At 39.7% G+C, this 27,541-nt stretch overlaps 1 protein-coding gene across 1 annotated transcript in view; it reads left to right on the top strand.

Annotated features, from left to right (window-relative positions):
• The window catches only part of ADARB2 (adenosine deaminase RNA specific B2 (inactive)), a 296,328-nt gene that overhangs the window by 173,468 nt on the left and 95,319 nt on the right, over window positions 1–27,541 (top strand). Inside the window, exons 2-3 of the mRNA XM_088528177.1 lie at window positions 13,462–13,548; window positions 22,005–22,912. Coding sequence (XP_088384303.1) covers window positions 13,462–13,548; window positions 22,005–22,912 — 995 coding nt within the window. The remainder of the gene's footprint in view (window positions 1–13,461; window positions 13,549–22,004; window positions 22,913–27,541) is intronic.

Here is a 27,541-nt window from a genome sequence, read left to right on the forward strand (position 1 = left end):
CAGGGAGAAGGAAGTCAAGCTATAGCAGTTCATATCTTTACTGTAGGTAAGAACATGGCATGTTTTAATCAATAGGCACGAAAGTGCAGTAAGGGCTCTGCGAGCACAACTACTGAATGTGTGATTACTGCAAAGACTGGTATTTTAGGTGAATCAGTGGCTGCCATAATTGGCAGTGTGGATAAGCAGTGTTTGCTGTTAAATATTTGCTATCATTTTACCCACATTGGAAACTCAGCTATCTAAATTAGAGGTTAAGATGCACACAGAAGGGGAACTACATGTGCAGGCAGGGGACAGGTCCTGAGGCCAGGCTCCGCTCTGCCACCATGCCGGGAGCCCCCAGCACAGCCCCTGGGTCCCCTGCCAAGGGAAGGATTGGGGTTCAATTCATTTCCAAGGACCTCTGCTGTAGCATGCATTAAGTAGCTGGGACTGGAAATTGTTTCCCCCTTCCCATATGTACTCCTTAGTTTCCATATGTCCACTTGTGACCCAGTAAATTAGTTTTTTTTCTTTCAAAACAGAAGAGTTTAAGACAGCAGGCAGAAAATGCCCTCCAAATGCTCAGAATAAGCTATAGCTAGGCAAATAGGACTTTCTCTATGGAAACAAGAGAAAGTCTTTAATTCCTCATTGGTGGAGGCAAAGGAGTGTTAAATTCAGGGCTCCCATAGCCTCAATCAATACTGTAATGTGGTACTCGATACAAAGGGTGTCCCTTCACTTTCATCCAGCAAGTACCCTATCGTTTTTTTAAAAAAAGGATGATCCCTGCTCCTGGTTTCTCCTTTTTGAAAGACAGTGCTCAGACTTCAGTCTTCAGGAGTTAATCCCAAATTTAAGAGTTTCCAGTAACTCTAAAGGCGCTGTCTAAGCTCTGGAGGGACATAGGACACGCTCTGATCTTCAGTGTTGCTTAGTAGGCTACTCTGTTCAAATCCTTATTCATGATGCTGTGAGTTGGCTCTCCACATCTGAAGTATCTGATAATCTGCAAACCTAAATATGCAATTTAGGCTCAAATACAGAGGCCAGAACCTCATGCCTCCACCTACATTTCTATGCATTCCAGATATGAGCCTCAGCCAACTTCTAGACCGCTATGTTGTTCCTAGACCATTATTTTCCCTTCTCCTGCCAAATTTTGTCTGAGTTTCTACTTGAAGAAAACCTAGATGCAGACGATGGAGGACTGTATGAAACAGTGTGTGGATAACCAGTCATAAGGGGTTGGATTCATCCAACTAAATGAATCTCTGTATACCTGAGCAAATCGCCACAGGTTCCCTTCATAATCAACAGAGTTTAAGTACATTATTCATTTTACCCTAGAAAAGGCCAGATAAATTGTTCTCTGAAGAGTCTCTTTGCTAGTTGTAAAGGGACACTGTAAAGGGACTTCCTTAGATATAGACACCTACAATGCAGATGCCTACAGTTAAGTGAGAGAAAGCTCACTGTTGACCATTAGAGTTTTCCAGCACTGGTAGAAGAAAAGAGATTGAGGACCAAATGAGTAATGTGCCACTGAAAGTAAGCTGGCACGGTCATACCACTTTGGGTATATAACACTTCTTGGTAAAGATGTAGCTTTTAGTTTCAGGTGGTTTAGGAGAGGGCCATAGTCACCTTGTGCTCATGCCAGTGTGTCCCCAGTTGGTAAGAAGCTCGTGAGCTATGCCAAATGTTATGGTCTTTTGAATCAATTCAAATAACTCCTGCAGTTCCAGAAAAGAGGATTTTTGTTGTTGTTGCAGGAAAGAGAGCTGGCAAGAGGAAAGAAAAGAATTCACATGACTAATAGAGTTAGATACATTTGAAGAGTGTGAGGTATATGTTTTCCAAGAAAGAGTCTCTCTCCTCATCGGGATTTCCTGTGCCAGAGGGAAGAAGGCTTTAAATAGCTTTTTCATTTTAAAAGGAAAGAGCAGAGCATAGGAGCCGTCCTATAATCTCCTGCTGAGATCAAAGGAGAAGAGAGGTAAATGCATATTCCTCCTCTCATGCTACAACAGCTATTTAGGAGAACTAATGGAGCCTCCAATGTGGAAAAGTCAGAGATGAGCCTCTCCATTTCTGTTAACCATAAAGAGTCCAAAAGATTAATATTATTATCAGCTGGAAATAGGAAGGAAAATTGTGTCTCTGTGTTTTTCACCTTATTTTTTAGAAGTAACTCTGAACTAGGGCTTTCAACCTCACACTCACTCCTATTTTTGCTTATTCTTGTTTCTCAGTAAAGGCAGAATTGGCAATAACTAATGTCCCTCCTAGAGTAACTTTGATCTTGTGGAATGCCTGACCAGTTTGCATTAGAGCTGTGAAGAATTAACAAGTCTACGTGATAAGTTTATGGAAACAGATCCTTAAGTCTATGAACCAGCATTTCTCCACTGACTCCATATATGTCCATGGCTTCAAATTCACCCAAGCTGAGGACCTGTGAAATTATGGAGTCTTATCCAAAGCAAACTGAACTTTTATCAGGAATTGGTCTTCAAGGGAAAATAACTGCTAATTCAACAAGTCCCACTGTTTTTACTGCAGCTGCTAGTCATTCTGTACTGCAGAAAATCTTTACTTTTAACTGGTGAATCAACACTTTCCACAGACGTTTCAATACACAGAAGATCAGAGATGCAGAAGTGTATGCACAGACCTACAAATGTTACATTACAGAAGGCAAGCCCTGGGGTCAGTCTATGCAGCAGAAGCAGCACACTCAGAAGGAATTTTCCCAGCTAGACGTGATGCTTTGGTTTCCTGCAGCTAGTCCAGTAAATGGAGGAATGGCAGCATAGGGGGCAAAAATCCTGTTTGATTTAAACTTTTTGTCAAATAGAGAGTCATTATATTAAGGGTTAATTTTGTGTTGCAACAGCTTGAAAGTGCTCACTGGGACCTGTTTTCAGCATATCAAAGCAGTAACCTTGGCATATGTATTGATGTTGCAGCACCATCCAGACAAATTCGTCCGCGGAATTACAGAATTTGGAGCTGCAGAAAGTAAGCGCCCTGCTCAGGAGGTTACAGCTCTGCTGTTCCTCTTGGCAGCCACTGAAGGTAGATGAGCAGAAAAGAAATGCGATAAAAAGTAAATGGCACTTTCCTGCTAAGCTAATCAGTTCTGTTTGAGAACGGAGGGCCGTGCCAACTGCAAATCAATGCACTAAATCACTTTCATTCTTGTGCGAGTCCTGTCACCGTGGCAGCTGCTAACAAGGGAATAAAAGAACTGTTATCAGATATTTAGTAGACTTTTTAAGTGCTTGTGTAAAGTAACTTATTTAATTTAATGCAAAGTTATAAATGTAATTGGACTTTATGGACATTACAGCAGGCGAGAGAAGAAATAAGCTTCCTCTTTCTGCACAAAGAGCTACTTTATGTTCCCAGATCATCCTTATCAAGAGCTCTCTACAGTGTTAAAGAACACCTTTCATATGGGTTTGTGCAAATTCACTAGTTTATTAAGGGCTAAACACTGACCTAACAATATATCTGATATTTCACATAGCTTTTAACAAATGCAGGTAACAGAAAAGGACTAATACTTACCTTAGGATGAAATTAGTCTAATGCCACAGACTATATTGACTATGTCTTCATTGACTACAAAGACAGTACAGGGTGACTGCATCAAAAGTGAATATGTACAGTGAGTACCTGTAGATGTAGTTGGATAACCCAACAAAGAAAACAAATACTCCTCACAGCACACACAATCAATATACATAATGATGTGAGTGATACTGTATGCTCTTTTGGTTTTTATTCTCTTCCAAATATTTCCCAATATTCTCAAAACCTTGTGACTCCTCCTAAGCTTCAAGGTGAGATTTTGACTGAACTGTTCACAATGAGTTCAAGATCTGCTTCAAGATAGCTCACTTGGAGCCCATTAGCATTTATGTATAGTTAGAGCTTTTTCTCCATATGGATTTCTTGGCAGGAATTTATCAGTACTGACAGTGTAGGCAGAACTGGGAATTTTTGCTTGTCTCTAGCTGTGACTTGGACTAGTCCTTTTCAATGACTAGTCTTTGGTACATTTTTTCAGTGATCTTATTAAATTGTTTGCAAGAAGATTGCAGTTTTCCTAGAAAGCTCCATTTCTGTAGCATTCTCAGAATAATTTTAGCTTGAAATACAAGAATCTCATATCCCTGAACTCCGGGTTAAGACCACTGTAGCACATACAGAGCAGCTCAACTTTGTCATCATTTAAATCATCAATCGTAGCTGTGCAGCGAAACGCTTGATATAAAATACCCATGGGCAAGCAGGAGACTGCCTTCTCTTTAATTACATCAATCCTCAATCACCCCAAAGCAATGCCATCCTTGGAAGTACTAACTCTGACAGGTAGTACTTCTGGGAATGCCATAAAAATGCCAACAAAGCAGCAATGGCAGAGAAAATAAGCTGCCTCATCTTTGGAGAATTATTGGACTGTACTAACATTCAAGGGTACAATGTCAGCACAATGCAGAAGGAGTTAGATGCATGGCCCCCATTATTATTGTTGATGGGAGTCAGGCATCAAGTTTCCTTTGCATCGCTGTGAAAACTTAGCCTTCTTTGGAAAGCTTTACCAACTTTGCCTTTGTTGTCACTTGATCGAAGGGCAGATTTGAAGCCATATGTACACTGATTGAATACGGACAGAAAAGGTAAAGAAACTACTAACAAATTAGCAGATCAACCTGAAGTTTCCCGAGCGTGTGGGCTGTAACAAAAGCCTTAATAAATATTAAAGGCTCATGCCTTAACATGTGAAATACCTGGGACACCCACGAGGCTTCACCTAACTCATTTCAGCTGTGGTCAGTAGCATCTTGTCCAAAAAACCCAGTAAAACTCAGCTCTCTTGTAACACATTGAAGTAATTTCTTTCCTGTATTACAGTAAAAGCATTCCTAAAATCTAACAGCAGAGCCTTTAACATTCTTACCACAGAGGTACGGATTTGCAGAAGACTGCCTCATATAATAAAGGACAGATCAGGGCAGAATTTGGTGTTAATATGCGTTATTAGAGAAGTACAAGTGACAGTGGTCATATCTGGCTGATTGTCAGCCAGTGAACAGGGAGCTGATTTGACCACTAATTGCTGACTGAACCATCCCGATGCAGTACGTTCGTTTTCTGACGTTCAAGCAGTTCCTTGGCTCTGGAATGAGCGGGTTGCAGGGGGTTACTCACAGCAGAGTCCTGGCAAGTTCCCTGGTAGTGTCTGCCCTCGGCTTGGGCCACTCCGCTTTGGTCCTTTCATCAGTTAGGGAAAGGAGATCAACAGCTGTGTTCACTTGTTGTTACAGGTTGGATAGTTTAGAAGGACTGGAAGGACACAATATATTGTCCATGTTAGGTGATCTATACACTGCACAGTAAGAACTGTCATGTTTTAAAGGACTAATGGAATATTTAGCTGCTTTTCTATACTACAGCTACATCATGTTTTTCTTATAATTTCCCCATGTACTCTTTGAGTACTCTTCTTTGTGACTCTCTGAGTGCCTTCGTTGTGAACTCTGGGAACATCAAAGACTCCTGAGCCCTTCTTCATAAAGTGTAAACCAGTCAGCTATCCCAGCTGATGAGAAAATCAAAGACTGAAGTAGTATCATGGAAAACTGCTATATAAACAGCAAAGTCTTCCTGCTGAGGCTGCCTTGCTCAGGGAAGCTCAGAGCATTTCCCTGAGTAATACAGCAGCAGCAGGGCAGAAGAAAACCCATCAGGACATAGATTAAGACTTCCTGGCAAGGTAGATGTTCAAGATAGGATAGGAATCATCTCACCTAATTTTGTACATCTACAAGTTAGTCAAAGGAGTAATCCAGTAATGTAATTAGTAGGCACCTTCTGAGAGGGATTCATTGTACTTACATACCTGTTGTACCAGCTCAGCCCCACCTGAGCTGGTGGCATCTGGGAGAACTATTGGTTTCAGAAAGTGGTAAAACCTCTCCGCGCAGCCCTGAGACACACTCTGTAGCATGTATGTGTTTCTCTGCATTGCTGAGCATATCCACATACAGAGCAGCAACACTTTTTCTTAGAGGCTTCAGAAGCCCTTTTAAATACTTTTGCTAACTTTGGTGCTCTTATTTCAGCATAGACCACTTCTATTTTTCATATAGTGTTTATGCAGTTAACAGGTTTAAACTAGTGACACAGTCTAACTGGTAAGAACTTCCAAAAGTAACCTGTTCACCTCTATACTGGCCTAACTAGTTGCCTGTGTAGCTGAAGAAGCCATTCAGTTTGCTTTAAATGTGTAGACATATGCTCTTCAATAATACCGTCTAATATGCTGTTAGCATACAATCAGATAGTAATAGCTAGTGTTAATTACACAGCTTTATTACATCCTTAATAAATCCAGTAACCCTTTTTATGTCCTGCATTGCAAGACTTCAGCACACATAGACAATCTTTGATGGCTTTTCCACAATCATTCTCTATTGCACTTCTTCTGTTTTCTGAAACAGCATCAAAAAAAATTAAAGAAAAGTCTGTCACAATTTATGGAATGCAAAATAAACATATTTTCCAAATGAATGTTCAAATAATATAAGAAGCTTGCAACAACATGATTTTTAAACAGCCATCTCCAGGCCACAGCCTGATCACTTAGAATATACGTAATACAGTACACAGGCAGACGGAGATGCACGTAAACTGATAATAACTCAAGGGTTTTTATCTCTACGTGTCCTCTAGCGAGGCATCAGGAGAGAGAAACACTCTTGAAACAAAATTAAATAGTTTTAGATCTAATTTTACTAGGCTGAACTAGATTTCAGATTGATTTCTGTGTAATCTAATAGAGAACAACACACACACACCTTGCCTTTCTTATATAAAATCCATCAACCACCTTGTGTTTTTACTTACTTTGCGCTTTACTAGAAGTAATAAGAAACTAATATTTTAGAATGCGATGTGTTTCATTCTGTAAATGGTTTTTCTTTTTAAAGGAGCTTGGAGAGGGCTGTTATAGAGAGCTGAAGTACCACCACTGATTTGTCTTCTCAAATGCCTATTTATATTCATATCATGAAACTGCCACTAAAACCCACCATCTTCATTCTCTCAAAGGAGACAGGACAGGTTTCTGTGAAAAGGAGTATTGTCCCAAATGCTAAATACATCGGCTAAAGGCTGTGACATGATGGGGTCTGATCATCTAAACACCTCAAGAGTGACCCTGTGCCTTGAATTGTACAGATCCTTACCCTGCACACTCATGACTTTCTTGAGGGCACTTTCTGCTTCCTCGGTGATAAACTGAAGTTATTTTGACCCAGAGTACATACAGCAGGACTGTATATATCAGCCCTGGTGCTGGCTCTTTGGGGAGGTGAAGATGAGACAGCTGTCCCATAGTAATCAGGAGCGCCCAACTGCTCCATGGGTTGGGGGGATTTGGCAGTGATGCCCCAGTGGTGCATCTCCACCCCCTGAGGTCCCCTCAAGAATGGGGACACTCCACTGAATAGCAGAACCAACTGCAGAACAGGCAAAGTCCATGAGTGAAGAACGAACTAGCCACAGTGTGTTAGGCATCAGCAGTGCCAGCCAGGCATAACATGAAGCTTCCCCAAAAGCTTTTAGATTGAAGCAATTCTGGGTCAATATACAGTCAGAAGGGGTAAAAGGATTAGTTCTGGTACCACCTCCCTGAGCTAACTCTTGCTCCACGTTCAGTGTTCTTGGCACAATCATAAAACCACAAATGGCATTTCAGAGCTCTCAGCTTGGACAAGGATCCCATTTTGCTTAGTGCTGATCATTCAGAGAGCAGAAAGATATTCCCTGGCACAAAACTAGTCACCTTAATTATAAAGGCAGAAAGCACATCTATTTACAAAAGACTCATGCTTTGCAGGCCAAGATCACGTTTGAGGGGACGCGTGGGGGTAGGTCCTTTGGTGAGTGGGTCACCTGTGTTGAACTTGTTGCCCAGTTTCAGAGGAAGTCTTCCTGGTTCTGGCATGCACATCTCTGACTTCTAACTTAAAGAACCCATCTAGGGCAGCAAAATGCTTCCCCTGAAATGCTGACTATGAAAATATTCCCAGCTTCCATTTGGCTATCCGACAAGACAAAATGTGTCCCAAAATGTGTCCCATCTTCATTTCACATCTCTACTGAAGTAGAGAACAGAAGCAGAGCAATGCTAAATATATTTAAAAAAAAAAAAAAAAAGACTAAATTTCCCCTCTGTGGGAACTGGTTACTTAAATTAATGATGCAGAATGGTACCTGTGCAAACCATAATTTAAAAGGCTGTGAGGCTCTCTCAGTAAGTGTTGTGCTTTAAAGACATTGCTATTTTCCCTGCAAATTTGCCATATTTTGCTTTTGTTTAAAGAATCCCCTCTCTCTGTCAAACACTGTCAGCCCAAGACTGAATTGACTAAGACATAAGAATGGAGGTAGAGTCATCTCCTGATGTGCAGGATCCCTTCCCTCTCTGTATACCCCCTTTTCAAAATAAATCAAGGCTAGCGTGACTGCAAGAATGTAACTATTTGAAGAGCTGCAAATGCTGCTTTAAAGAATTAAACTGATTTCTTTTCAAGAGGTTTTGTAGCTGAGTTCACAATATTACACCAGAGTTGACCCATCCACAGTAATTTCATACCCCACGCCAACCAAATGAATTATTTAGCACTGGTTTATAATGACCACATTGTGCTTTTAAAAGAATACTGTTTAAGAAACATTGGACAAGTAAAGTAGTTTAGTAGTTCTCAATTTGAATATGAGAATTAAACTAATTCAGTAAAACACTGCTCATGCTGATCTGGCAAACTACTGGTAGCCATCTGTCTAATCCTTGATTTGCTAAGAAGTGTAATTTTAAAATACGACTATTAATAGTGCTCATTCTCTGCTAAGCAAAAGAGTATACCACAAATTCTGCCCAGATATCAGTCCCCAAATACTATTTACTTTTCTAAGTTCAAGGTAGAACTTGCTGCACAATCTCAAGACCAGGACAAATCTTGCTACTAGGGATCAGAAGGCCAGAAGAGACCTTAGGGGATTATTCCTGGCCAAGTACCATGCTCAACAGATGCCAATTCTCTTCTTAAAGCCCTTCAGCAATGATGGCTCTTCAAGCTCCCCACTAGACAACCTATTCGAATGCTGCACTATCCTTACTGTTAGAAAGAGGTTTTTTTAATGTCTAAAGTGATTTTTCCTTGGTGCAATTTAAGTCCATTACTTCTAGATGTGTTAATGGACATGGAAAACAGTTTACTGCTTTCTTCTATGCAGCAGTCTTTTTTTTTTGTGTGTGTGTGTGTGTATGTGAAGACTGTTGTTATGACCCCACTCAGCCTGCTCTTCTTAAAGCTAAATTATTTGTCACAGGTGTATAAGGCTGATTTTTAAAAGTGTTGAACTCCTGCAGTTCCCATTGCTTTTATTCTAGTGGCTGAGAATGAAAGAACCTCAGTACCTAAGATGATCAGGCTGTATTGTTTGATATCCTTTAAATACTTTTAGGTTTGAAGGTCATGAATGCAGTTTATAGCTGTATATATGTATTCTTGTCTCCAGACTAAAAGCATATTTACAGGACCTATGACCAGGCTTCTAACAGCATCCACAGAGTAAGAGCTGTTCACAAAAAGAACAGTGTAAAGGAAGATTGCTTGCCTAATATGTTGAGTTTTGCTGAATCATTTGAACTAAATCATTTTCTGCTTTTCAAGCAAAGTATATCTTTGGTTTTTTATATGATTTATATTTATATATTTATATTTCTAAAATGGTGTGCATTTTTCTAATTAGCTGCTGGTGTTGGAAAATATATACATAAGATGTTTGAGTTAAAACCTCAGAATTGAAGAAAGTGAAGTTTCTCTCTATAATGGGTTTCTCATTAAGGTGTATGGTGATTTTTTGCTTAATGTATTGGACTAGAGTTCCATATAGAGTCACTTAGGAGGATATTTTATAGTGATGGTACAAAAGATGACATGATTGTCCTGTGTTAGCCTACAAGGGCGACTAGAGATTAACCTCACTACTACCTACTCTTTGTGTCTCATTTCCATTGTAAATACTGCTTTCTTTATGCCCATGTAGGCCTTTAATAAAGGCCTTCATGTCACCTGAGGCTTTTGGTACAATTGTAATGCATGCAATAATAGCTCCTTGTTCTCATAAATGTAGGGTTATATATTCTGTCTCCTGGAGAAAAAAGGGTTTTTTAAATGTCTTGTTTTCCTCTCTTAGACCCTCTTTCCTAGCCTAGAAAAATTATTACCTCAAACAAATGCAGAGGACATTTACAATTACAAGGTAAAAATAGCAGCCTTAATTTTGGTCTTCTTGTTGATATTTCTTTTTGAAAAAAAAAAAAACAGAGGCAGAAAAGAAAGGCAAAAGAATAGAATCTTTAAAGGTATTTCTCTGAGACTGCATATTTTTTTTATCTCCAGACTTGTTCTTATTCATTCGATCTAGTCAAACTGCCAAAGATAAGAATAATTGTGATGGACATTAAAATACGTGGGAATTATAGAGTAAATATACAATTCTCTTAGTATTATTGAGAAAAAGTAAACAAAAATAACACCAAATTTCATCATTGACAATAGAGCTGAAGCAGCTTATATAAGGTAATGAGCAATAAGCTGCAGAAGATGAAGGTGTGAAATCATACCTTCAGTTATATATCTAGCCAGATTATTTCCCTGTAAACACCTACATTTAATTATCCTGTCATCCATCTTCCTCTCCTCCATAGGTTCAATAATTCATTTGTGCTATGTGCATACTACAGTTCTCTTACATCACTCACACAAAAACCTGCCCTCCTCCTCTTTCCAGACATATAGTAAATCTTCCATTGCTCAACCAATGATATACTAAATTATAATCTTTATCATCTGTATTGATTGAAGGATCTCCTGTTATTAGGGGCTGTCTGCATTTGTGTGACATGAGCCTGTCCATTCCTGCTCTAACTGTGCAGTAAATTTTGAACGTAGATTTCTTCCACACAAAGCAAAGGTGAAAGTAAGTTTCTTTGGAAACAAGTGGGGAACAGCAAAATCTTAAAATGGCTAAAAGGTTCCCTAGGCAAAAAGGAAAGCAATTTGATAAGGTTTAAAGTCACGTTACAAATCTAACCTATAGCAAACACAAAGTAGTTGGAAGATAAATCATAAAATAATCTATTGTCTAATAACAATATAGTATAAAACTATATGATTTCACTTTTTGGTTAATGGTGGGGTAGTTAATAGCATCCTCCTCAAGAGAGTGCATGTTTGCATTTCTTGTTAATGGAATAACTCTCTACAAGTCCTGGGAAGATTCTCTCAGTGAGGCAGCTCTAAACTTGCCTCCGTGTCAGAGGGTGAGCCCTGAGTGTCTGACAGCCACCAGCATTCAGGCACAGACAGAATATAATTTGATACACCGTCTCTTGATATCCAAGCACAACAGTTATTGCTAGTGTTGAGAACTGCCCTCATCCTAAGTGCATTTAAAGCTTTCCCCTTACCAAATGTAGCGTTTGGATTAAGTCCCCAAAGCCTACATGCTTTTCACTTTAACTTAAGAAACTGGTCTAGAAAGTCTGGTGAATGATGGCCTTTATCCTCATCCCACCCGACAGTCCCACCTACTCTGAGCTAATGTCTTACAGAGATAGCACAATTCTCAGAGAGCAACACCTTATCAAAAAGCGTCAGAGTACTCATTTAGGAAAATCTTCTATTTAAAACATTCATAAATAGCTTCATTTTTTGGTTCTTGACATCACTAAAATCCCTTAATGAAACTGCAATTCAAGGAGGCTAATTTGTGCTCTAATTATACATTAGTCTGGGCTGAAAGGTTTCTGGACAGAAAAAGCCTTCCTTCAGGCGATCCTTTATTCCTCTCATTGTATCTACTTAACAAAGAGCAGTCAGTTTTTACTGTGTTCTTTATAGAGTTGAGTTTTAATGCTGTCTTGCTAAGGGCAAACATCTGGAATCACTTTTTGATGGATTCTGATAACACCCTTTAACAAGAGAAAGGATTGTTTGCAAACTTAGGAAGAGCAAGGTTGAAAAGCTAGCAGATGTCCTGCCGACACAGAGTGAGCTCCACAGGCTCTTCTGCCAGAATGCCCTCCAGGACAGTGGCTCCGGAGGAATCATACGGGACATTATTAGGCAGGTGGTTTAAGTAAATTTAGAGAAATGCCAGTGAAAAACGATTAAAGAATATTCCCCTGACGATTGTCTTTTCTATGTCACTTGAAAGAGGACACCCGTTATTTTTCTTTGATGCACAGTACATTTGGTACAGGATGAAAGTCCAATATTGTTCACAGTATGCTGCGACTCAGAGTGCTTCCACCTAACTAGGCTTTCTGAGAAGAGAGGTGCCTCAAGGAAAGCAACTAAGTCCTTCAGACCTCTGAGACACCTTTTAAGGTGCTTACTTTTCCTCTGCTACCCAAAACAGACACTCCGCTAATGTAAAAGTAGTTTGCCAGGAGGAATTCAGCATAGAAAATGTAATGAATGAGTTACAAGGAACAAGCTAAATAAAACATACTTCTTCAATATGGCCCTGGCTTTTGTGTTTGCCTTAATAGCAGCTTTTCCCCAGATAAATTCTGGACCAATTTTGAGTGAATATAAATCAGTATCGGTTCTCATTTTGTTGAATCCATCCTGGCATCTAATGCAGAGGCTAATCCTGGCACTGGAAGTAAATTTCTGTGCCATCTATTATCTCCAGGATAAACAGAAGCTGCAGGTAGAATGAACTGCACTCAATATGAAGGCAAATAAGGAGCCCAAACAGGATTCCTATTTTTTGGATAATAACATCCTGTGTCACAATAGAAAGGTTTCCAAAAGAGCAAATCAGTGATTTCTAGAAGAATTAGAAGTCGTTGTACTCTCTTGTAGCATTAAACCTTGTCCTCTCTCCGAGACTTTTGGTGCAGCCTCTGCTAGGGAGAGGAAACAAGAGCAGGTGAAGTTCTGGTCTCATCTGGTGCAGCGTCATTATGTACCTCCTCTCACTGTTGACTCCCAACCTTCTCCCTCCCTTTCCAGCTGTACATCTGCCCACCTTTGAGCCTCCCCCAGCCCTTCTCTATAGAGTATTTCACAGGAAAAGGGTATTAAGGTACTAAGCAGTGCTAAGAAGGCACTGCACAGGCTGAGGGGGTGTCAAAGTGGCAGAGACAGAGGCAATGTGGATTTGGGCATTCACACATGCAGGCTGTAATTGATGTGTCACAGTTGTATGAATTTTGATGGAACTGTGGAATCAAGGGAAAAAAATGAAAAAGGACTATTCCAAACATGGAAAAAGGACATGCTAAAATGTTTCACTTGAACAAAAGCATGGAATAGACCTGAAGGCATTGACAATGTATTGATTTTTATGTGTCTCTCTTCTTCTGTTTTCTTCTAGAAAAAGTAAGCATACTGTCAACCTTTATAGCACCGTTCAAGTATTTGAGTCCTGGCGCAACCAGTATGGAGGATGAAGACAATTTAAGTAAGCAGCCTCTTTTCTTTATAGACAGACAACACTGAAGCATAGGAATCGTAATGGGCACTAAGTACATCTGCAGACATTGGCAGGCCATGAGCACAGTCCTTCAGTAAAATGCAGAATTATCTGAACCAGAATGCAAGCATATTCTCTTATGTCCAGCGAAAAAGGGGTTAATTTCAGTTCAGTTTCCCCCTTTTCCCTGCACAGCCACTGGCCCTGCACAGGCACTGGTAGGAATGGCTATAAGCTGTACATCACAAATATAAAGAAGTAAAATATTTTACCAAAAAGGGAGTTGTTTAGGGGTTTCAAGACTGCGTAGCTCCTTTCCTTTCTTGCTTATGTTACCTTGTTTTGCTTGTTTCCTTTTCTCACAACCCCTAAAAGACAGAGTCTTTCTGTTTGCTTTGCTTTCTTCCCTGGTTCATAGTCTCTTGATTACAAAAGGACTTTTGCCTAAGTAAAGGCTGCAGGATCAAGTCCTCTTTTTGAAAAACTGTTTTATTCCCTTACTCCTGCTTGACACAACCAGGAGCATAAAATAGAAACCAAATCCAACTGAAAACAGATGAGTAACCAGGCTTAAATGAGCTAAATGTAGCCAAAAAATTACCCAGAGGATTCTCTGGGGCACTTGTACCAGGCTGCAGGCACCACCACTTGCTGCACCTGTGGTCACACAGCTACAGGAAAGCACTGCTGTGTTTGAAAGAGAAGTGAAATCTTCTTTAAAATACCAATAAATCCAGGAAAAACATGCGTAGTTAAGACTAAATAACCCTTACTAAGCCCGTCCATTTATTACCTAGAAGCAATTATTGTGCGTTATCCAGCCCTGCTTATTGTAACATATCTTGAGTCATTAAAAAAGGGAGGAAGGCATCCCGAAGCAAATGAACATCTCTTCGAGCTTTAGTATCGCCTACCAGATGGGTTTCTTTTCCAGCCAGAAACACAATGATGTGTTGCCCTATTAGAAGCAGTGGGTGGGAGGAATGGGTTTTTCTCCCTGTTATTGCTAATCTGCCTTCATTCAAACATGTTGTGGCACCAGGGGAATAGCTGTTGAAGGAGCACAGCCTTCTATTTTGTACTGCTGAGTATCACACAGACATCACACTGCACCTGCAGCACAGGGACAAGCTTTTACATATCTTAGCAAAGGCAAAGAAGTCTTGAAAATCCTTCAGAATTGATCACAAGGAGGCTACTTTTTCAGGAAAAGATATGAAAAGTACACACAAAAAAAACCACATTAAGCACATGATGAGCTGGTGCAGGCACCTCCTGCGTAATGTTTCCCAAATGTGCTACTCGGTTATTTTTAGGTAATGTAGGAAGTTTGCACAAGCCAAACACTGTAGCATCATTTTCTTACTGCTGCAGTAATGCCAAGACTGCTTCGTGCCTGTGCTGGCTTTAAAATAGCTCACACGGACAGGGTAACCTACGTTTAATGAAAGAAAAACAGTGAATTTCACTGTGTACGGGGATATCCTGCCTACTCCTCTTCTGCTTCAAACATACTCCTAGTGATAATAACATCAATCTATTTACTGAAATATACAATACATATTTTTTAAATGTTGTCTTTTTAAATGTTTAAATGTTAGAATAGATATAAAAATAACTGAATTAAGTACAAATCAAACATATTTCAGTGTTCAGGTCTGTTCAGTTCTGATATAGTGACAGAATTCCCACTGACTTCCACAGCAGTTGGGTATCACTGCAGTAATTAGGTATTTTCAAGAGCTTTGGGGATTTGATCTGAATAAGCCATGTCTTCTACTGTGTTAGCTATTTAGCTAATGGTTAAAAGAATAGTTCAAGTTAGCATGGTGCGTTGGATATCCCCGCAGGTTTCCACTAACTGAACTGTCTTGTATGAGTCCTATGAGACTGCTCCATCCTGGACCATGCTACATGAACGCAGAGAGTCCCATTAACGGAAATAGGTTCAAATCCCCCTTTCATGTTCATTTAGACCTTCTTCACAAGGGGGCCCATGCCAGTTAAATTACAGGAGTGTTTTCAGCTGGTGCTTTTTAGCCTACAGATAAGAACAGTGTGGTTTATGATCCACAAAGTAATGCTAGCCACTAGTCTCACAAAATAACGCTAGCCACTAGTCTCCTCCGAAATGCCAGCTTTGGAAAAATAACAACCAGCCTCCGAGGAAGACCTTGCCATAACAGGAGAGAAAGGAACAACCTTGTTTCAGCATTTCCCTAGGACAGTCACACCTAAGAACAGAAGAGCTGTAATACTGGATTAGAAATAGAGTGTTTAGGTCTGCACATTGTCTTCAACAGCCGCTGTTAGTGATACCTCGAGAGAAGGGCATTTAAATAGTGATCCTGCCTTTGGTCTATCTTTCTTGAACTCAGCAAGAAATATACTTAGCTTGAGTGTGCACCTGAATCGTCCTGTTACCTAGACACTGATAGACCTGTCTAGCCTGCTCTGGAGCCCACTGATACTTGTGATCTCAACAGCATCCAGGAAGAGGATGTTCAGTGACTAACCATCCCTTTTTTGTTTCAAGCCTGCAATCTCTAGTGCTTACACTGTATGAAACAGTGAATAACCCTTCCCCATTCACTGTCTGCTTGCCCCTCACATACCTCAGCCTATGCCTTGATCTTAAATCAACCCATCAACTCTATGCCACAACATCAAATACCACCAGACGCTGATCCTTGCAAATGAACCATGCACCTCTAGCAGCAGCACACAGTGCCTGGGATCTGGCTGTAACGTGCTACTGTACCTGATCTGTAAATATGGTGCAACTGAGCAGGCACAGGGGCCTAGGTGGATCGTGACTGATATTAGTCATCTCACTAGGGCACATGAGATGTTCTATTTGCTTTTCTGTTGAAGAGATAAGGACAGACAACTCTCCCAGCCCAGCAGTCTTGCTGGAGTTAAATGCCTATCTCTCTCCAGTGACAGCAGAGGGAACGGATGGTGCCACGTCTCTAACATAGGTATCTGAGAAACGTAGCAAAAATCATGTGGGATGAGACCAAGCTAACAGTCAGTGCACTGAACCATGTTCAATTTTGAGCATGTCGGTCAAAATCCTCCTAAGAAAGCAGGAGGCTGCAGAGCTTTGGATTTCTTAGTGTGAGAAAAAAACAGGACTCTGCCTTTAACAATATAGTGACTATCATCTTATATACCATCTTTTTCAGAGCACCAAGCCATCTTGCACCAGCAACACAATCGGTTTTTGTTTTGAAAACTGTATCCATTGCCATAATTTGGCCGTGCTTAAAGCTAAGCTGTAGTCAGGTCCTGATCCAGGAAGGCAAATACTTAAACACATTTCTAGTCAGAGCTGCACACAGGTTTTGTTGCATTATTTTGGAAATAAAATTGGGAGCATCAGTCTGAGTGTCATCTAAGTCAGGATATTAAGACATTTGAATAAGTTCTCTAATTGATAAGAGCTGCCTAGAGGTACATGGATTTCACAGTTATTGCAGACAGAAAGGTGGGTAAAGCAGAGTATTTTTAGTTTGGAGCAGCTAAAAGCAACATCAGTAACCTTTCACAAATTTTTGGTTTTTAATTTAAGCAAAGTCCTGTATTTTCATTTCATGGCAAATGTTTCCCCTCACAGTGTGGTTACACACTGATAAGTTCTAACAGAATAATTTTAAAGAGCCTAAACCCTGTGAGTTATCAGGGAGGATTTCATCTACAACAATGCTATTATGACAGATTTTCCTTAAGTCGACTCACTGTATTTACTGCTCTCATGGGAATATAAAATATATATTTGTATGCCTGCATGTTAGAGAGGAAGGTGTGATTTCTATTGTTTGCTACAACTTACTATTTTGAAGTTAATAACATGGACTTAAAAATCTCTAGCAGAAGAATTCCTAAAACTTTGTTATAGATTCCGTAATTGTATACAAATGTTGTTTTGCCTGCCAAAGAAGCCTGCCCCACATCACTATTAGTGCAGGAGCCGACCTTTAACAAAGGCAGCATCGCCCTGACTCCCAAGTTCATGCTTATTGCTTCTGAGTGAATTTTTTTTTCCCTTTCAAATATAACAGGAATTATGGAGGCCAATCCTTCTAGCCTTTGCAGTCAATGTGATGCAGCTGCACAGCAAAAACAAACTCTACATAAGCAGGTCCAACAGGGGTTAAATATTAAACCCCAGGATGCAGGAAAATAAAAAGTCAGTTCAATTTGTATTGTTCAAAATGTATTGCTGGGAAGTTTGCTTTTATTGAGCATTTCCAAAGACAGTAACTTCCTGTTTCATGGAACTCATTTATATTAGAAGTTTGCTATACCACAGAGGCTGTAAATTTCTTTCAATATCATAACTTTTCAAAAGCACACTGTTGCTTGTGCTTCAGTATTGAAGATACCAGCCAGAATGAGGATGCCACCTACCTCTCCTTTCCCATCCTCCCTGGTAGTTGGCTTGGCAGCAGAATAACCTTCAACAGGAACAATATTATCTCTTCAAATGTAGCATGGAGTATCGGATGGCTAGTTCTTCAGAGCCCTTATGACCCAGAGACATAGGCAATGTCATTATTAGTGATGCAGTATAGTTCTGAAAAGCTCTTGATGATGCAGACTCTCCAGGTTAACTCTACTGTGCATAATGACCAAAGGAGAAAAACATGAAAGAGGAGACAGAAGACAGAGAGAAAATACATAAATAAATATATTTCAATAACTGTTTTCTTCTATTCAATTTCTGAAGCAGATACAAGATTGCACTGTCTCCCTCCGCTTGTAAAACTGAAAAAAAAATCAGATAATAAAATTATTTAAGGAGATAATACAATGAGGAACCATTTTTTTTTCTTAGACAATAAAGTAGAAGTTATTGCCAAAAGGTTGTAATATTTCTTTTTCACTCCTCCCCTCATGATTTTATTCTTTTCCAACCTTTCATCAAAGGAAAACTATATTTGATTATATATTTTTTCTTCCAAATGTAGAGAATGTGTTTTGGAAACTCAAGTCCAAGACATTATGAGAGATAACAGGACAGAAAATGATCCACAGTTTTGCATTTTCCCTGTGTATATTCTCTGACTTATCCTTTTCCTTTTAGTGCTCTTCATTTCTAAAATTGCTTGTGATTGTTCTATTATGGTTGCTTACAGTATTTACCTTATGTAGTTTGGTGTCATTTGCCTGCTTTGTCTGATTTTCACAATAGAAGTACATGTGCCACCATTAGAGAGGTAATCTTGTGTCTGTTATACAGAGGTCTCATAAAAGACACATTTCAAAGATCTTCTATTTCAAAGGTACATGGAAGTATAAAGTAATTTCACATTGTTCTGCTACTGGCAGATATCACACAAGTCCATCAGGCTCGCAGGCTCTCTGAGGCTTTCATTCAGTTCAGGCTGCCTCTAATTTATATGACAGGTGATTTTTTGGCCTCCTGCAGCTCCTCTTGAGATCTGTGAAGAACTGAGTTATTAATCAGTGTTTCAGAATCAGGTCCTCTTGGAATCTGGTTGGATGTAAGGGCACCTGCAAGGATTTCCATCAGTGCAACTATGCCAAAACATACCATAAATATATACATCACCTTCAGGTAGACCAATTTTTTCAAGCATGCTTTGTGTCTGGCCCTTGGAAGTTTTGTACTGTCATCTCTGCATTTTTTTTAGTTATATTGGTGCAAATTCCCCGTTCCCAAAAACCTTGAGTAGACAGTTCTGTAGACAAAATTTCAGGACAAACAAGTAAAGTTTATTGTTATGTTGCCATGTTTTTAGTTAATCGCTGTGTTAGTGAGGATGATTAAGATAAGATGCTAAGGTCACACATTCTTGTTCACAAATCCATGCTTCTCTGATTATGAAAGAAAAAATAGCTGGAAGAAGACAATATAAATTATAAATACAAATAACCCCCTCACTTTTCCTATTCAGTGGTGCATAATCAATACAAATTCTTTTCAAACCTGAGTATAGTGTGAAGCAAGAGCTATCTTTCTTGTCATGCCTCTTGACTTCAATATCATTATGTACCATAATTGGGTCTGTTAAAACCTATTAGATAGGATGAGAGAGGAGGTGTGAAATGCAGAACCAAAGCTGCTTCCCTCAAAAAAGCATTTTTGAGTCAAAATATTTCACATAAAAAACACACACACACAAACAAAGAGATGTATTCTAAGTGGGATGAAAACATGAGATACAATCACAGCCAGAAAATGTCTGGCCAAAGTCATTGCCAAGTTAAGCAGAGCAAAGTTAAAGCTGGCATCTCCTTCCCCTTCACTTCAAAGCTTCCATAAATAGAGTTGTGAACTCAACAAGAAAAGACTACTTTATCCTCATGTCTTATTTAATTTGACCTTTTAAATGCCTTATTTCCAGGGAGGCTGTTTTAAAGATTTCACATTTTGAATGGCTGAATGCCATATAGTGAAAATTTTCTTTTTCTATTACGTGTTTCTTTTTCTTTCCTTCCTCACCTGTCTTCATTCTTTCCCTTTAGCTTTAGAAAGTAAAAATTAAGTAGTCACTAAGACCTTAATTTGTCAGTCCACCTTCAGCATCAGCAAAGCTTTTCAGCACATATATGGAGTTAAGAAAGTAACTGAGGAAATACAGATGCAGGCTGGAGGCTTAGTGAGTGCCTGAGTGTTTTTTAGGAAAGGAAACCTAAAGTTTCACTCCTGCCAAGGAACTGCCATGCATGCAGTAGTGCCTTTTTATTTTTTTTAATAAGGTCCAAGTAGTGAGCTGCTTCCTTTGGAAAAGCAGGCATGAATGCAGTTCAATTGCTCTGATAGAAAAAAAAGTATTTTGACATTTCATACAAGGACAACCTGCCCATTTTTCAGTGGGATGTAAGGCAGGTTTTACTATGGTTGGTTTAACATAATTCTCTGCAGGCTTTTGCGCTTCTGCAAGCCACAGCTACATCCTGGGCTGTGGCACTGTCACGCTTTTCCAGCATAAGCTCCTCCAGGCCCAATGTGCGACTGCTTGCACCTTGTAGCATGATTTAATGTCAGGGTGCAGAGGAAGCAGAACATGGCCACAACCCTGCAGATCATGGAAGGTCCATTCTCTGTCCTCTAAGGACCATGCGGATCTTCCTTCGTTTTGAGACTCACCCCGTTACAACAGCTGGCATGCTCCAATCTAACAATACCAAAACATGGGTGAGCTTCAGGAGCTGTGATGGAATATAAACCATCATCCAGGCAGTGTTTTGTCTGAAAGGGATCAGGTGCATAGCCCCAGGAAGGGGCTGCTTCACAGGTTGATTAAACTCCTCAAGCGGGGCACTGAAGGAGTGAAGGATGAGTCAGAGATGTAATGCATTTAAAAAAAAATGCATCAAAAATAACAGAAATGCTGCAAGATCCTTATTGAGAAAGCAGCGTGTTTTCCTTCTCATTCAGGCCACCAGTGAGATGAATCTCCATTCTCAGCCATATGTCCCCTGCAGCAAAGAGTACTGCCTTGCAGCACAGGTGTTGCACAAGTGTAGTTGAGAGCAATGTGAGATTCATTGGCTTGCCAACCACTGAGTGCTCCCTCCGTACCTCCCGGCTGTCATTCCATTCCCTTTGCCCATCGTGACAGTGTTTCATGGCAGTCGCTCTCTCCAATTGCTTTTCTTTGACACAGATCATCCTTTACATCAGCAATTACTCACATCATGAGGCTCTGGCTTTCCTAGTCTGATTTATATTTATCTAGAGGTTCTGTGGTATTAGTTATTGCTGGTGAAGGAGCTAAGAGTATCTGCAATTGAACCTGACAGAAAAATTCTCACATATTAAACTGGGATGCGAGTCCAGCACAAATTATAGTCTCAAATGCGAGGAAAGTCTCTGTGATCATTTCTTAGGCTGGATTCATCTTGTTAGCAACAAAAGAGCCTATGTTGTGAGTAGAGCTGGTCAATTTATTCATTGAAAATAAATTATTCAATGCACTTGCCCATTTTTCTGTTTGTGAATCATTGGTGAATCATTTTTGATTGCAAATAATGTGTTCATAAGTATTTGCCCACATGGATTATGGAACAAATTTCAGCCTAAGGGATCTTTGCAAGCTCTTCACTTTTTACAAGTAATCATGTACAGTGAATGCAATAGCTCATTTCGGTCACGTGGCATTATTTTTTCTTTCTCTTTGGATGATGTAATCTAATAGGAGGATAATGACTAATGAGAATAAAATTTGGTGAAAAAATAATCATCCAGGAAATGCTGAAAATCCTTACTATAAGCAAAATATACATACATATAGATATTTGAGGAAAACTATTATACCTTACCCCTCAAAAGAGCCAGGCAAAAGTATCATTTTCCTTCATAAAATTTCTATCATTAGATTTTTTTTTCTTTTTGTCTACTCTGTTAACCCTAGACATAATGTCAACTACTGTGATAACAACTGTGCATTCATTTTCTTCTTTACTGACAGGTACCAGCAGTGCAGAAGTAAAGGAAAATCGAAACATTGGCAACCTGGAGGATCATCCAATATCTTCTAGTGAGAAAGCAAGAGGAGGAACATCAAGCAGTAAGAGAAAAAGACCCTTAGAGGAAGGCAACAGTGGCCATTTCTGTAAACTCCAGCTCATCTGGAAGAAAGTCTCATGGTCGGTGACACCAAAGAATGCTCTGGTTCAGCTACATGAACTTAAACCAGGTTTACAATACAAAATGGTTTCCCAGACAGGTCCAGTGCACGCTCCAGTCTTTGCTGTTGCAGTAGAAGTAAATGGACTTACATTTGAAGGAACAGGACCCACAAAAAAGAAAGCCAAAATGCGTGCAGCTGAGCTAGCTCTGAAGTCTTTTGTTCAGTTCCCAAATGCATGCCAAGCTCACTTTGCCATGGGCAACTGTATTAATCCATCCACAGACTTCACTTCTGATCAGGCAGATTTTCCAGACACTCTGTTCAAGGAGTTTGAACCATCTACACACAGCGAGGACTTCTCAGTCTACAAGCCAGTTAATAATGAGTTGCTTTCCACTGCTTATCGACACGGGAGGCTACTCTGCCACACTTTGGACTTAATGGGCCACAGTAAGCAAAACAAGCACAAGATGGTATCCAAAGCAGAAAGCGAGAAGAACCCAGTGGTGCTGCTAAATGAGCTGCGGTCGGGGTTGCGATATGTCTGCCTGTCAGAGACCGTGGAGAAGCAGCACATCAAGAGCTTTGTGATGGCAGTGCGTGTGGACGGGAGAACATTTGAAGGCTCAGGACGTAGCAAGAAGCTGGCGAAAGGCCAAGCAGCACAAGCTGCTCTGCAGGCCCTCTTTAACATTCGTCTGCCCAGCCACATTCCCAGCAGGAGTAAATGTAACCATTTGCCACAGGTGAGAGCTCTCAGGTAGCCACCGCCGAGCTGGAGGAATTGTGTAGATTAATGTGCTCTGTGTCGTTATAACTGTTACTGTTCTGTAAGATGGCTCCTCTGAAATTATAGTAAGTACTGTGCTGCAATTAAGCTCTTTTCTCCTAGAAACAGCCGCAGGCAAAAGCTTAAAAAAATTGTATCTTAAAACCCATTAGGTACAATTTGCAAACCTTTTCATAAGTGACATAGACGAGAATGCAGAATATAGGGGAAATGTCAACATTTCAGTTTCCTAGAGAGTGATAGCATTGATACAGGTGGAAAAAGCAGGTTGTTCTGTAATGTTGCCTTTTTCTTGATAGAAGTAATCCATAAACAAAATATAACAGGATGCCCCATATCCTCCTTTTAGAGTTAATTTTTGTTGAGGACAGTGCTGTTCAGAGGAGACAGCAATGACAAGGAACATGCCTTAGTCAGAGCTAGTCTCCTTACAATTTAGCTGCCAGAAAAGTTAAAGGATATTTATTATAGGTCTATTTTTTGATTTTTTTTTTCAAATACGTCTCCAATAGTAAAAGAAATGGTTAAGGCCCTGGAGTCTTCCTGGAACAAATGTAGAGATTAATGATGTGTTCATATAGAAAATATAGATCTGAGGTACATACTTAGTGAATCAAAATTTCATAGTTGGCCATATGCCAAAGGCTATCTTGGCATTGCATGCTCAGATTTGTGTCAATTTTCTAAGTTCAAAGGAAGCCAGGATTTGCAGACGCTGAGAAGCATTACATAGGTTCAATTAATTTCTTGGTTTGCTTGCACTCTCCTAAAAGGTTTGATCCACCGGCACCAGGAGTTGATCCACCACTACAAAGCTCCCTTTATGAAGGGAGTTGTTAACGTCCAGGATTTAATGCAAATCACCAGGAGCTCTAAGAGTCATTCTACTGCTGGCTTGCTGTGAGACCCTAGGCAAGTCATTTAAATCCAATATCCCTGTCGAAAAAATGGGCATATTTTATGAAAGAACACTTTAAGATCCTTAAGTAGTGTGTAAATGCAAATTATTAGTAGCAATTCTCATTAACATTAGTAAAAATGCTCATTAGCAAGAGAGAGTTTGATCAGGAAATGAATCCTTTATGTGACATGACTGCCTGCAGTTTCCAGGAATTATGTTTGGTGAACCAGAAGTTCCCTTCTTATGTTTTCAAAAAGGAAATGTTAGAAATTCTAAAATATATCATAATCCTCCCCTTTTTCCCTTTAATTCATATTAGTAAATTCTACGTACCAATGAGAGAACATCTTAATTTAATAACAATGACCTTCACAGTGCTTTGCACGTGTTTTAAAAGTCTTGGCTAACCTGACAGTTCCCTCCTCACAGTACCCCTCTGAACAGTGAGTGAGATTTAAGAGATTTAAGCAGTTTCCTCAATACATTTTTTTGCATAAATTAATTTTTACAAAATTAAAGTTTGTTTTGAAGAACATGCCTATCCTGCCCCATGGAAACCTAGCAACCAGATATAAAGAATTATTTCTCCTATCTTTCTTACTGCTTTGCTGACCCCAATGAACTTTGCTAGGTGCATCAGCAGTTAAATACCATGAACTAAGAAATGTACCATTCACAGGATGATGATTTGTCCTGTTCTGAGATAGCACCACAGGTATCAATACCTTAGTTCATGATCTCTGTGAACTATTCCCTGGTTGCTTGGTTTCAAAATCATCTTCTACCTGAATATCACATCTTACCTGTATCCCAAATTGCTTACAAGGCAACAGACATATTCTTCAGGGTGTATTTTCCTTTTTATGTCCTTTTCTCCTTTCTGCAGACTTATGCCCTCCTTATCTTCATCTTCTCGCTATTCTGGAAGCATAAATGTCACTGAAAATGTGCCATTGAAATTTCTCTGCCAGAATGTGTATTTAAGTGGTTGTGTATTGTTAAACTAAAAAATTAGTCAGATACTTTTAATGCCAGAATTCAGCATATTAATTGTGACATAAGCCCTAACACTGATTTTTGCTTGCTTCCTTACTAGTAACCACTTTTACCAATAGATACAGGAGACATGACACAAAATCAAGGTTCATGTTACTCACTTCAGTCATAATCTAAATTCCAATGAAAACAACAGACATATTTCCCTGGACTTCAGCAGGGCTATAGATTGAGCATTAAAAGCAGAAACTTGTTCTTGATGTATTTTGCAGTATCTCATCAAGTGACTTTCTTTGCCCAGTACTTCAGCCCATCTCACGGCTTTGTCAACTTTTAGTGGTAACTGTATTGATGAGAATGTTGCTGTCATTGAACTATGATCAGAGCAAGCTGCACCAAAGTCTTTCTTGTCTCCCTGAACCTCTGTGAGCCAAGCTTTTAAGGACACATTTCAAGCCACGTTTTCAAAGATGCACCTGCTTCAGTTTCAGTAGGCCTTCAGTAGGCATAATTTGGTTTTCAAGTCTGTTTAGGTGTAAGAGAGTGCTCCAAAACTCAAATGGCTTAGGTACAGATTTTGAAATTTCTTCACAAAATAAGAAGTAACTATTGTCCTGTCCAAACACCTACTCTTTTTCCATGCTCCATCTTATTTGTTAGAATATCAGATAATGAAATCAATGATAGTAGGGAAAAGTAAAACAGACCAAGTATAATAAGTTTCATCTGTATTTTCAATATTTTATAGAGTTCATGAGTACATTTTGTTGTCTCTTACACAGCATTCCACCTTTGCATGTTCACATGTTCCTGATATTCTTACTTTTATCACTATGGTAACATACTCTTATCAGGCTTTAGCAGGCCTATGTTTGGCCTTGCTACAAGTAGGAAATACCAGACATCTCATAACGCTGGTAGTCCAGTTCTGCTGAACTTACGAATTTCCCAGCGTCTGAACAAGTGTCAAAAGAGTTCAGATGTCCTTAAGAACTGAACCTCCAGCCTCTGACATTTGTGCCTTGCTCATCAAACTGCCCAGTGGATACCTGCCATTTCTCAGCCTGGCCCTTGAGCATGCCCCCTGCCTAACAGGCACCTTTTTGCTGATCAAGGGAGTTTCAGTATAAAATGTCAAAAAAACACCATATCCTCCAGTCTGTCATGATAGGTACTGCCTATGGGGTTCAGGCTTCCTGAACCACCGAAAAATTGAGAGAGAGCATGGATATAAAATTCTGCCACCCTGATCCCTTCTGTTTCAAGCAAAACAAGAAAATGCAAGAACAGCAAAGCAAGAATAGCTGAATTCCCCGAGGCCATTGCAGCCCAACTTGCTTCTTCAGCTGCCACTCCTGCCCTTCACCTGCCAATGCTGAAATTCCACTGTGAAACATTTACAGAATTGTACATCACTGAGGCTTTCTTGAAAGAAAATCACGGTGCCTCTGATTTCTTCTCTGTATTTGTTCCACAGTGTTGGCTGACTGCAAAATTATATTCCAAAATTAACAAAAACAAATAACACTTTATAACAGGAATATTTTTCGTCTCATAATTTAAACACATAATTTAGAAACAACATAATTCAGATTATGGCATCTTTACAGCTCTTAACAGTGCTTTGATTCGCTTCTGTGGTTCTTACATATGTACAATGATGGCTGCGAGACTTGAGCTATTGAATGCGTGGGTGAATAGGAGATAGCTGAGATAGCCCAAGGGCCAGCTGTAATGGTCACAAGATTTGCCCATCAATCTATCAGCTCCTGCCCTTCTTCAAGCTAGCGCTATTATCCGTGCTATGCCACTGAACTGGGGTGGCCATGCCATGCTTAGGAGCATATTGAAGAAAGGAAGCTGGATATCTGCTAACCTAATGAAAAACAGCAGAGATAAAGTGAGTCAAGAGAATGGAAATCATAACACATCGCTGTGTGCCTTCTCTTGTCACTGAATATTACCACTTGTTTCCTGGCATACTTAGTATAAACTCATAATGTCCATGAAGTAATATGCAATTTCTTTGACTATCAATCTTCATGGCAGTCTGACAATTGTTTTCCTTGCCTTGGAAGCTAATGTTCTTGTAATCCAAATAGGAGACAACAGTGCGAAGTGCTGACCCAGCCAGCTTTGATGAGTCTGCACTGGTAGAAATCTGTTTGTACATTCACAGACTTTCAAAGTGCAATGTGATTGTTTCAGGAAATCAAGGTGACCCCCAACTGCATCTGACCAGTTTACAGATTGTTTTTCTAATCTTGTACTCCTTCTAATCTATCTCACTCAGTCTAAACAACATTCTTACTGCTGTAGAGCAAAATCATTAATTAATATTGCCATAACAAATTAGTAATAGAGGGGTGCTTGGATTTCAAATGGACCTAAATTAAAAACGAGTAAGTGTGAAAATTGCGTTCCCTCTGCTTTGAAATTGTTTAACACTGCTGTTGCTGCTTCACATCCAGAGCAGTACCCAGTTTGTTTACTTAAACATAAGCTCACTGAGTACTGTGTGTGCATCATCAGAAAGAATCAGGGCTTTTCCTTCTTCAAATAAGGCTAACCATCTGAATCCAGTTAAATCCCATGTTTGCAACCAACCTCATTTACAGACCAAAGCAATCCGGGTTTGCCCATTACCCTGATTCTTCACAGGGTCAAGGATCCCTACCAGCAGACTTC

Source organism: Tinamus guttatus, unplaced genomic scaffold (genome assembly GCF_059628265.1).
Source record: "Tinamus guttatus ecotype Peru unplaced genomic scaffold, ASM5962826v1 Tinamus_guttatus_pri_ptg000306l, whole genome shotgun sequence".
Classification (NCBI taxonomy): domain Eukaryota; kingdom Metazoa; phylum Chordata; class Aves; order Tinamiformes; family Tinamidae; genus Tinamus; species Tinamus guttatus.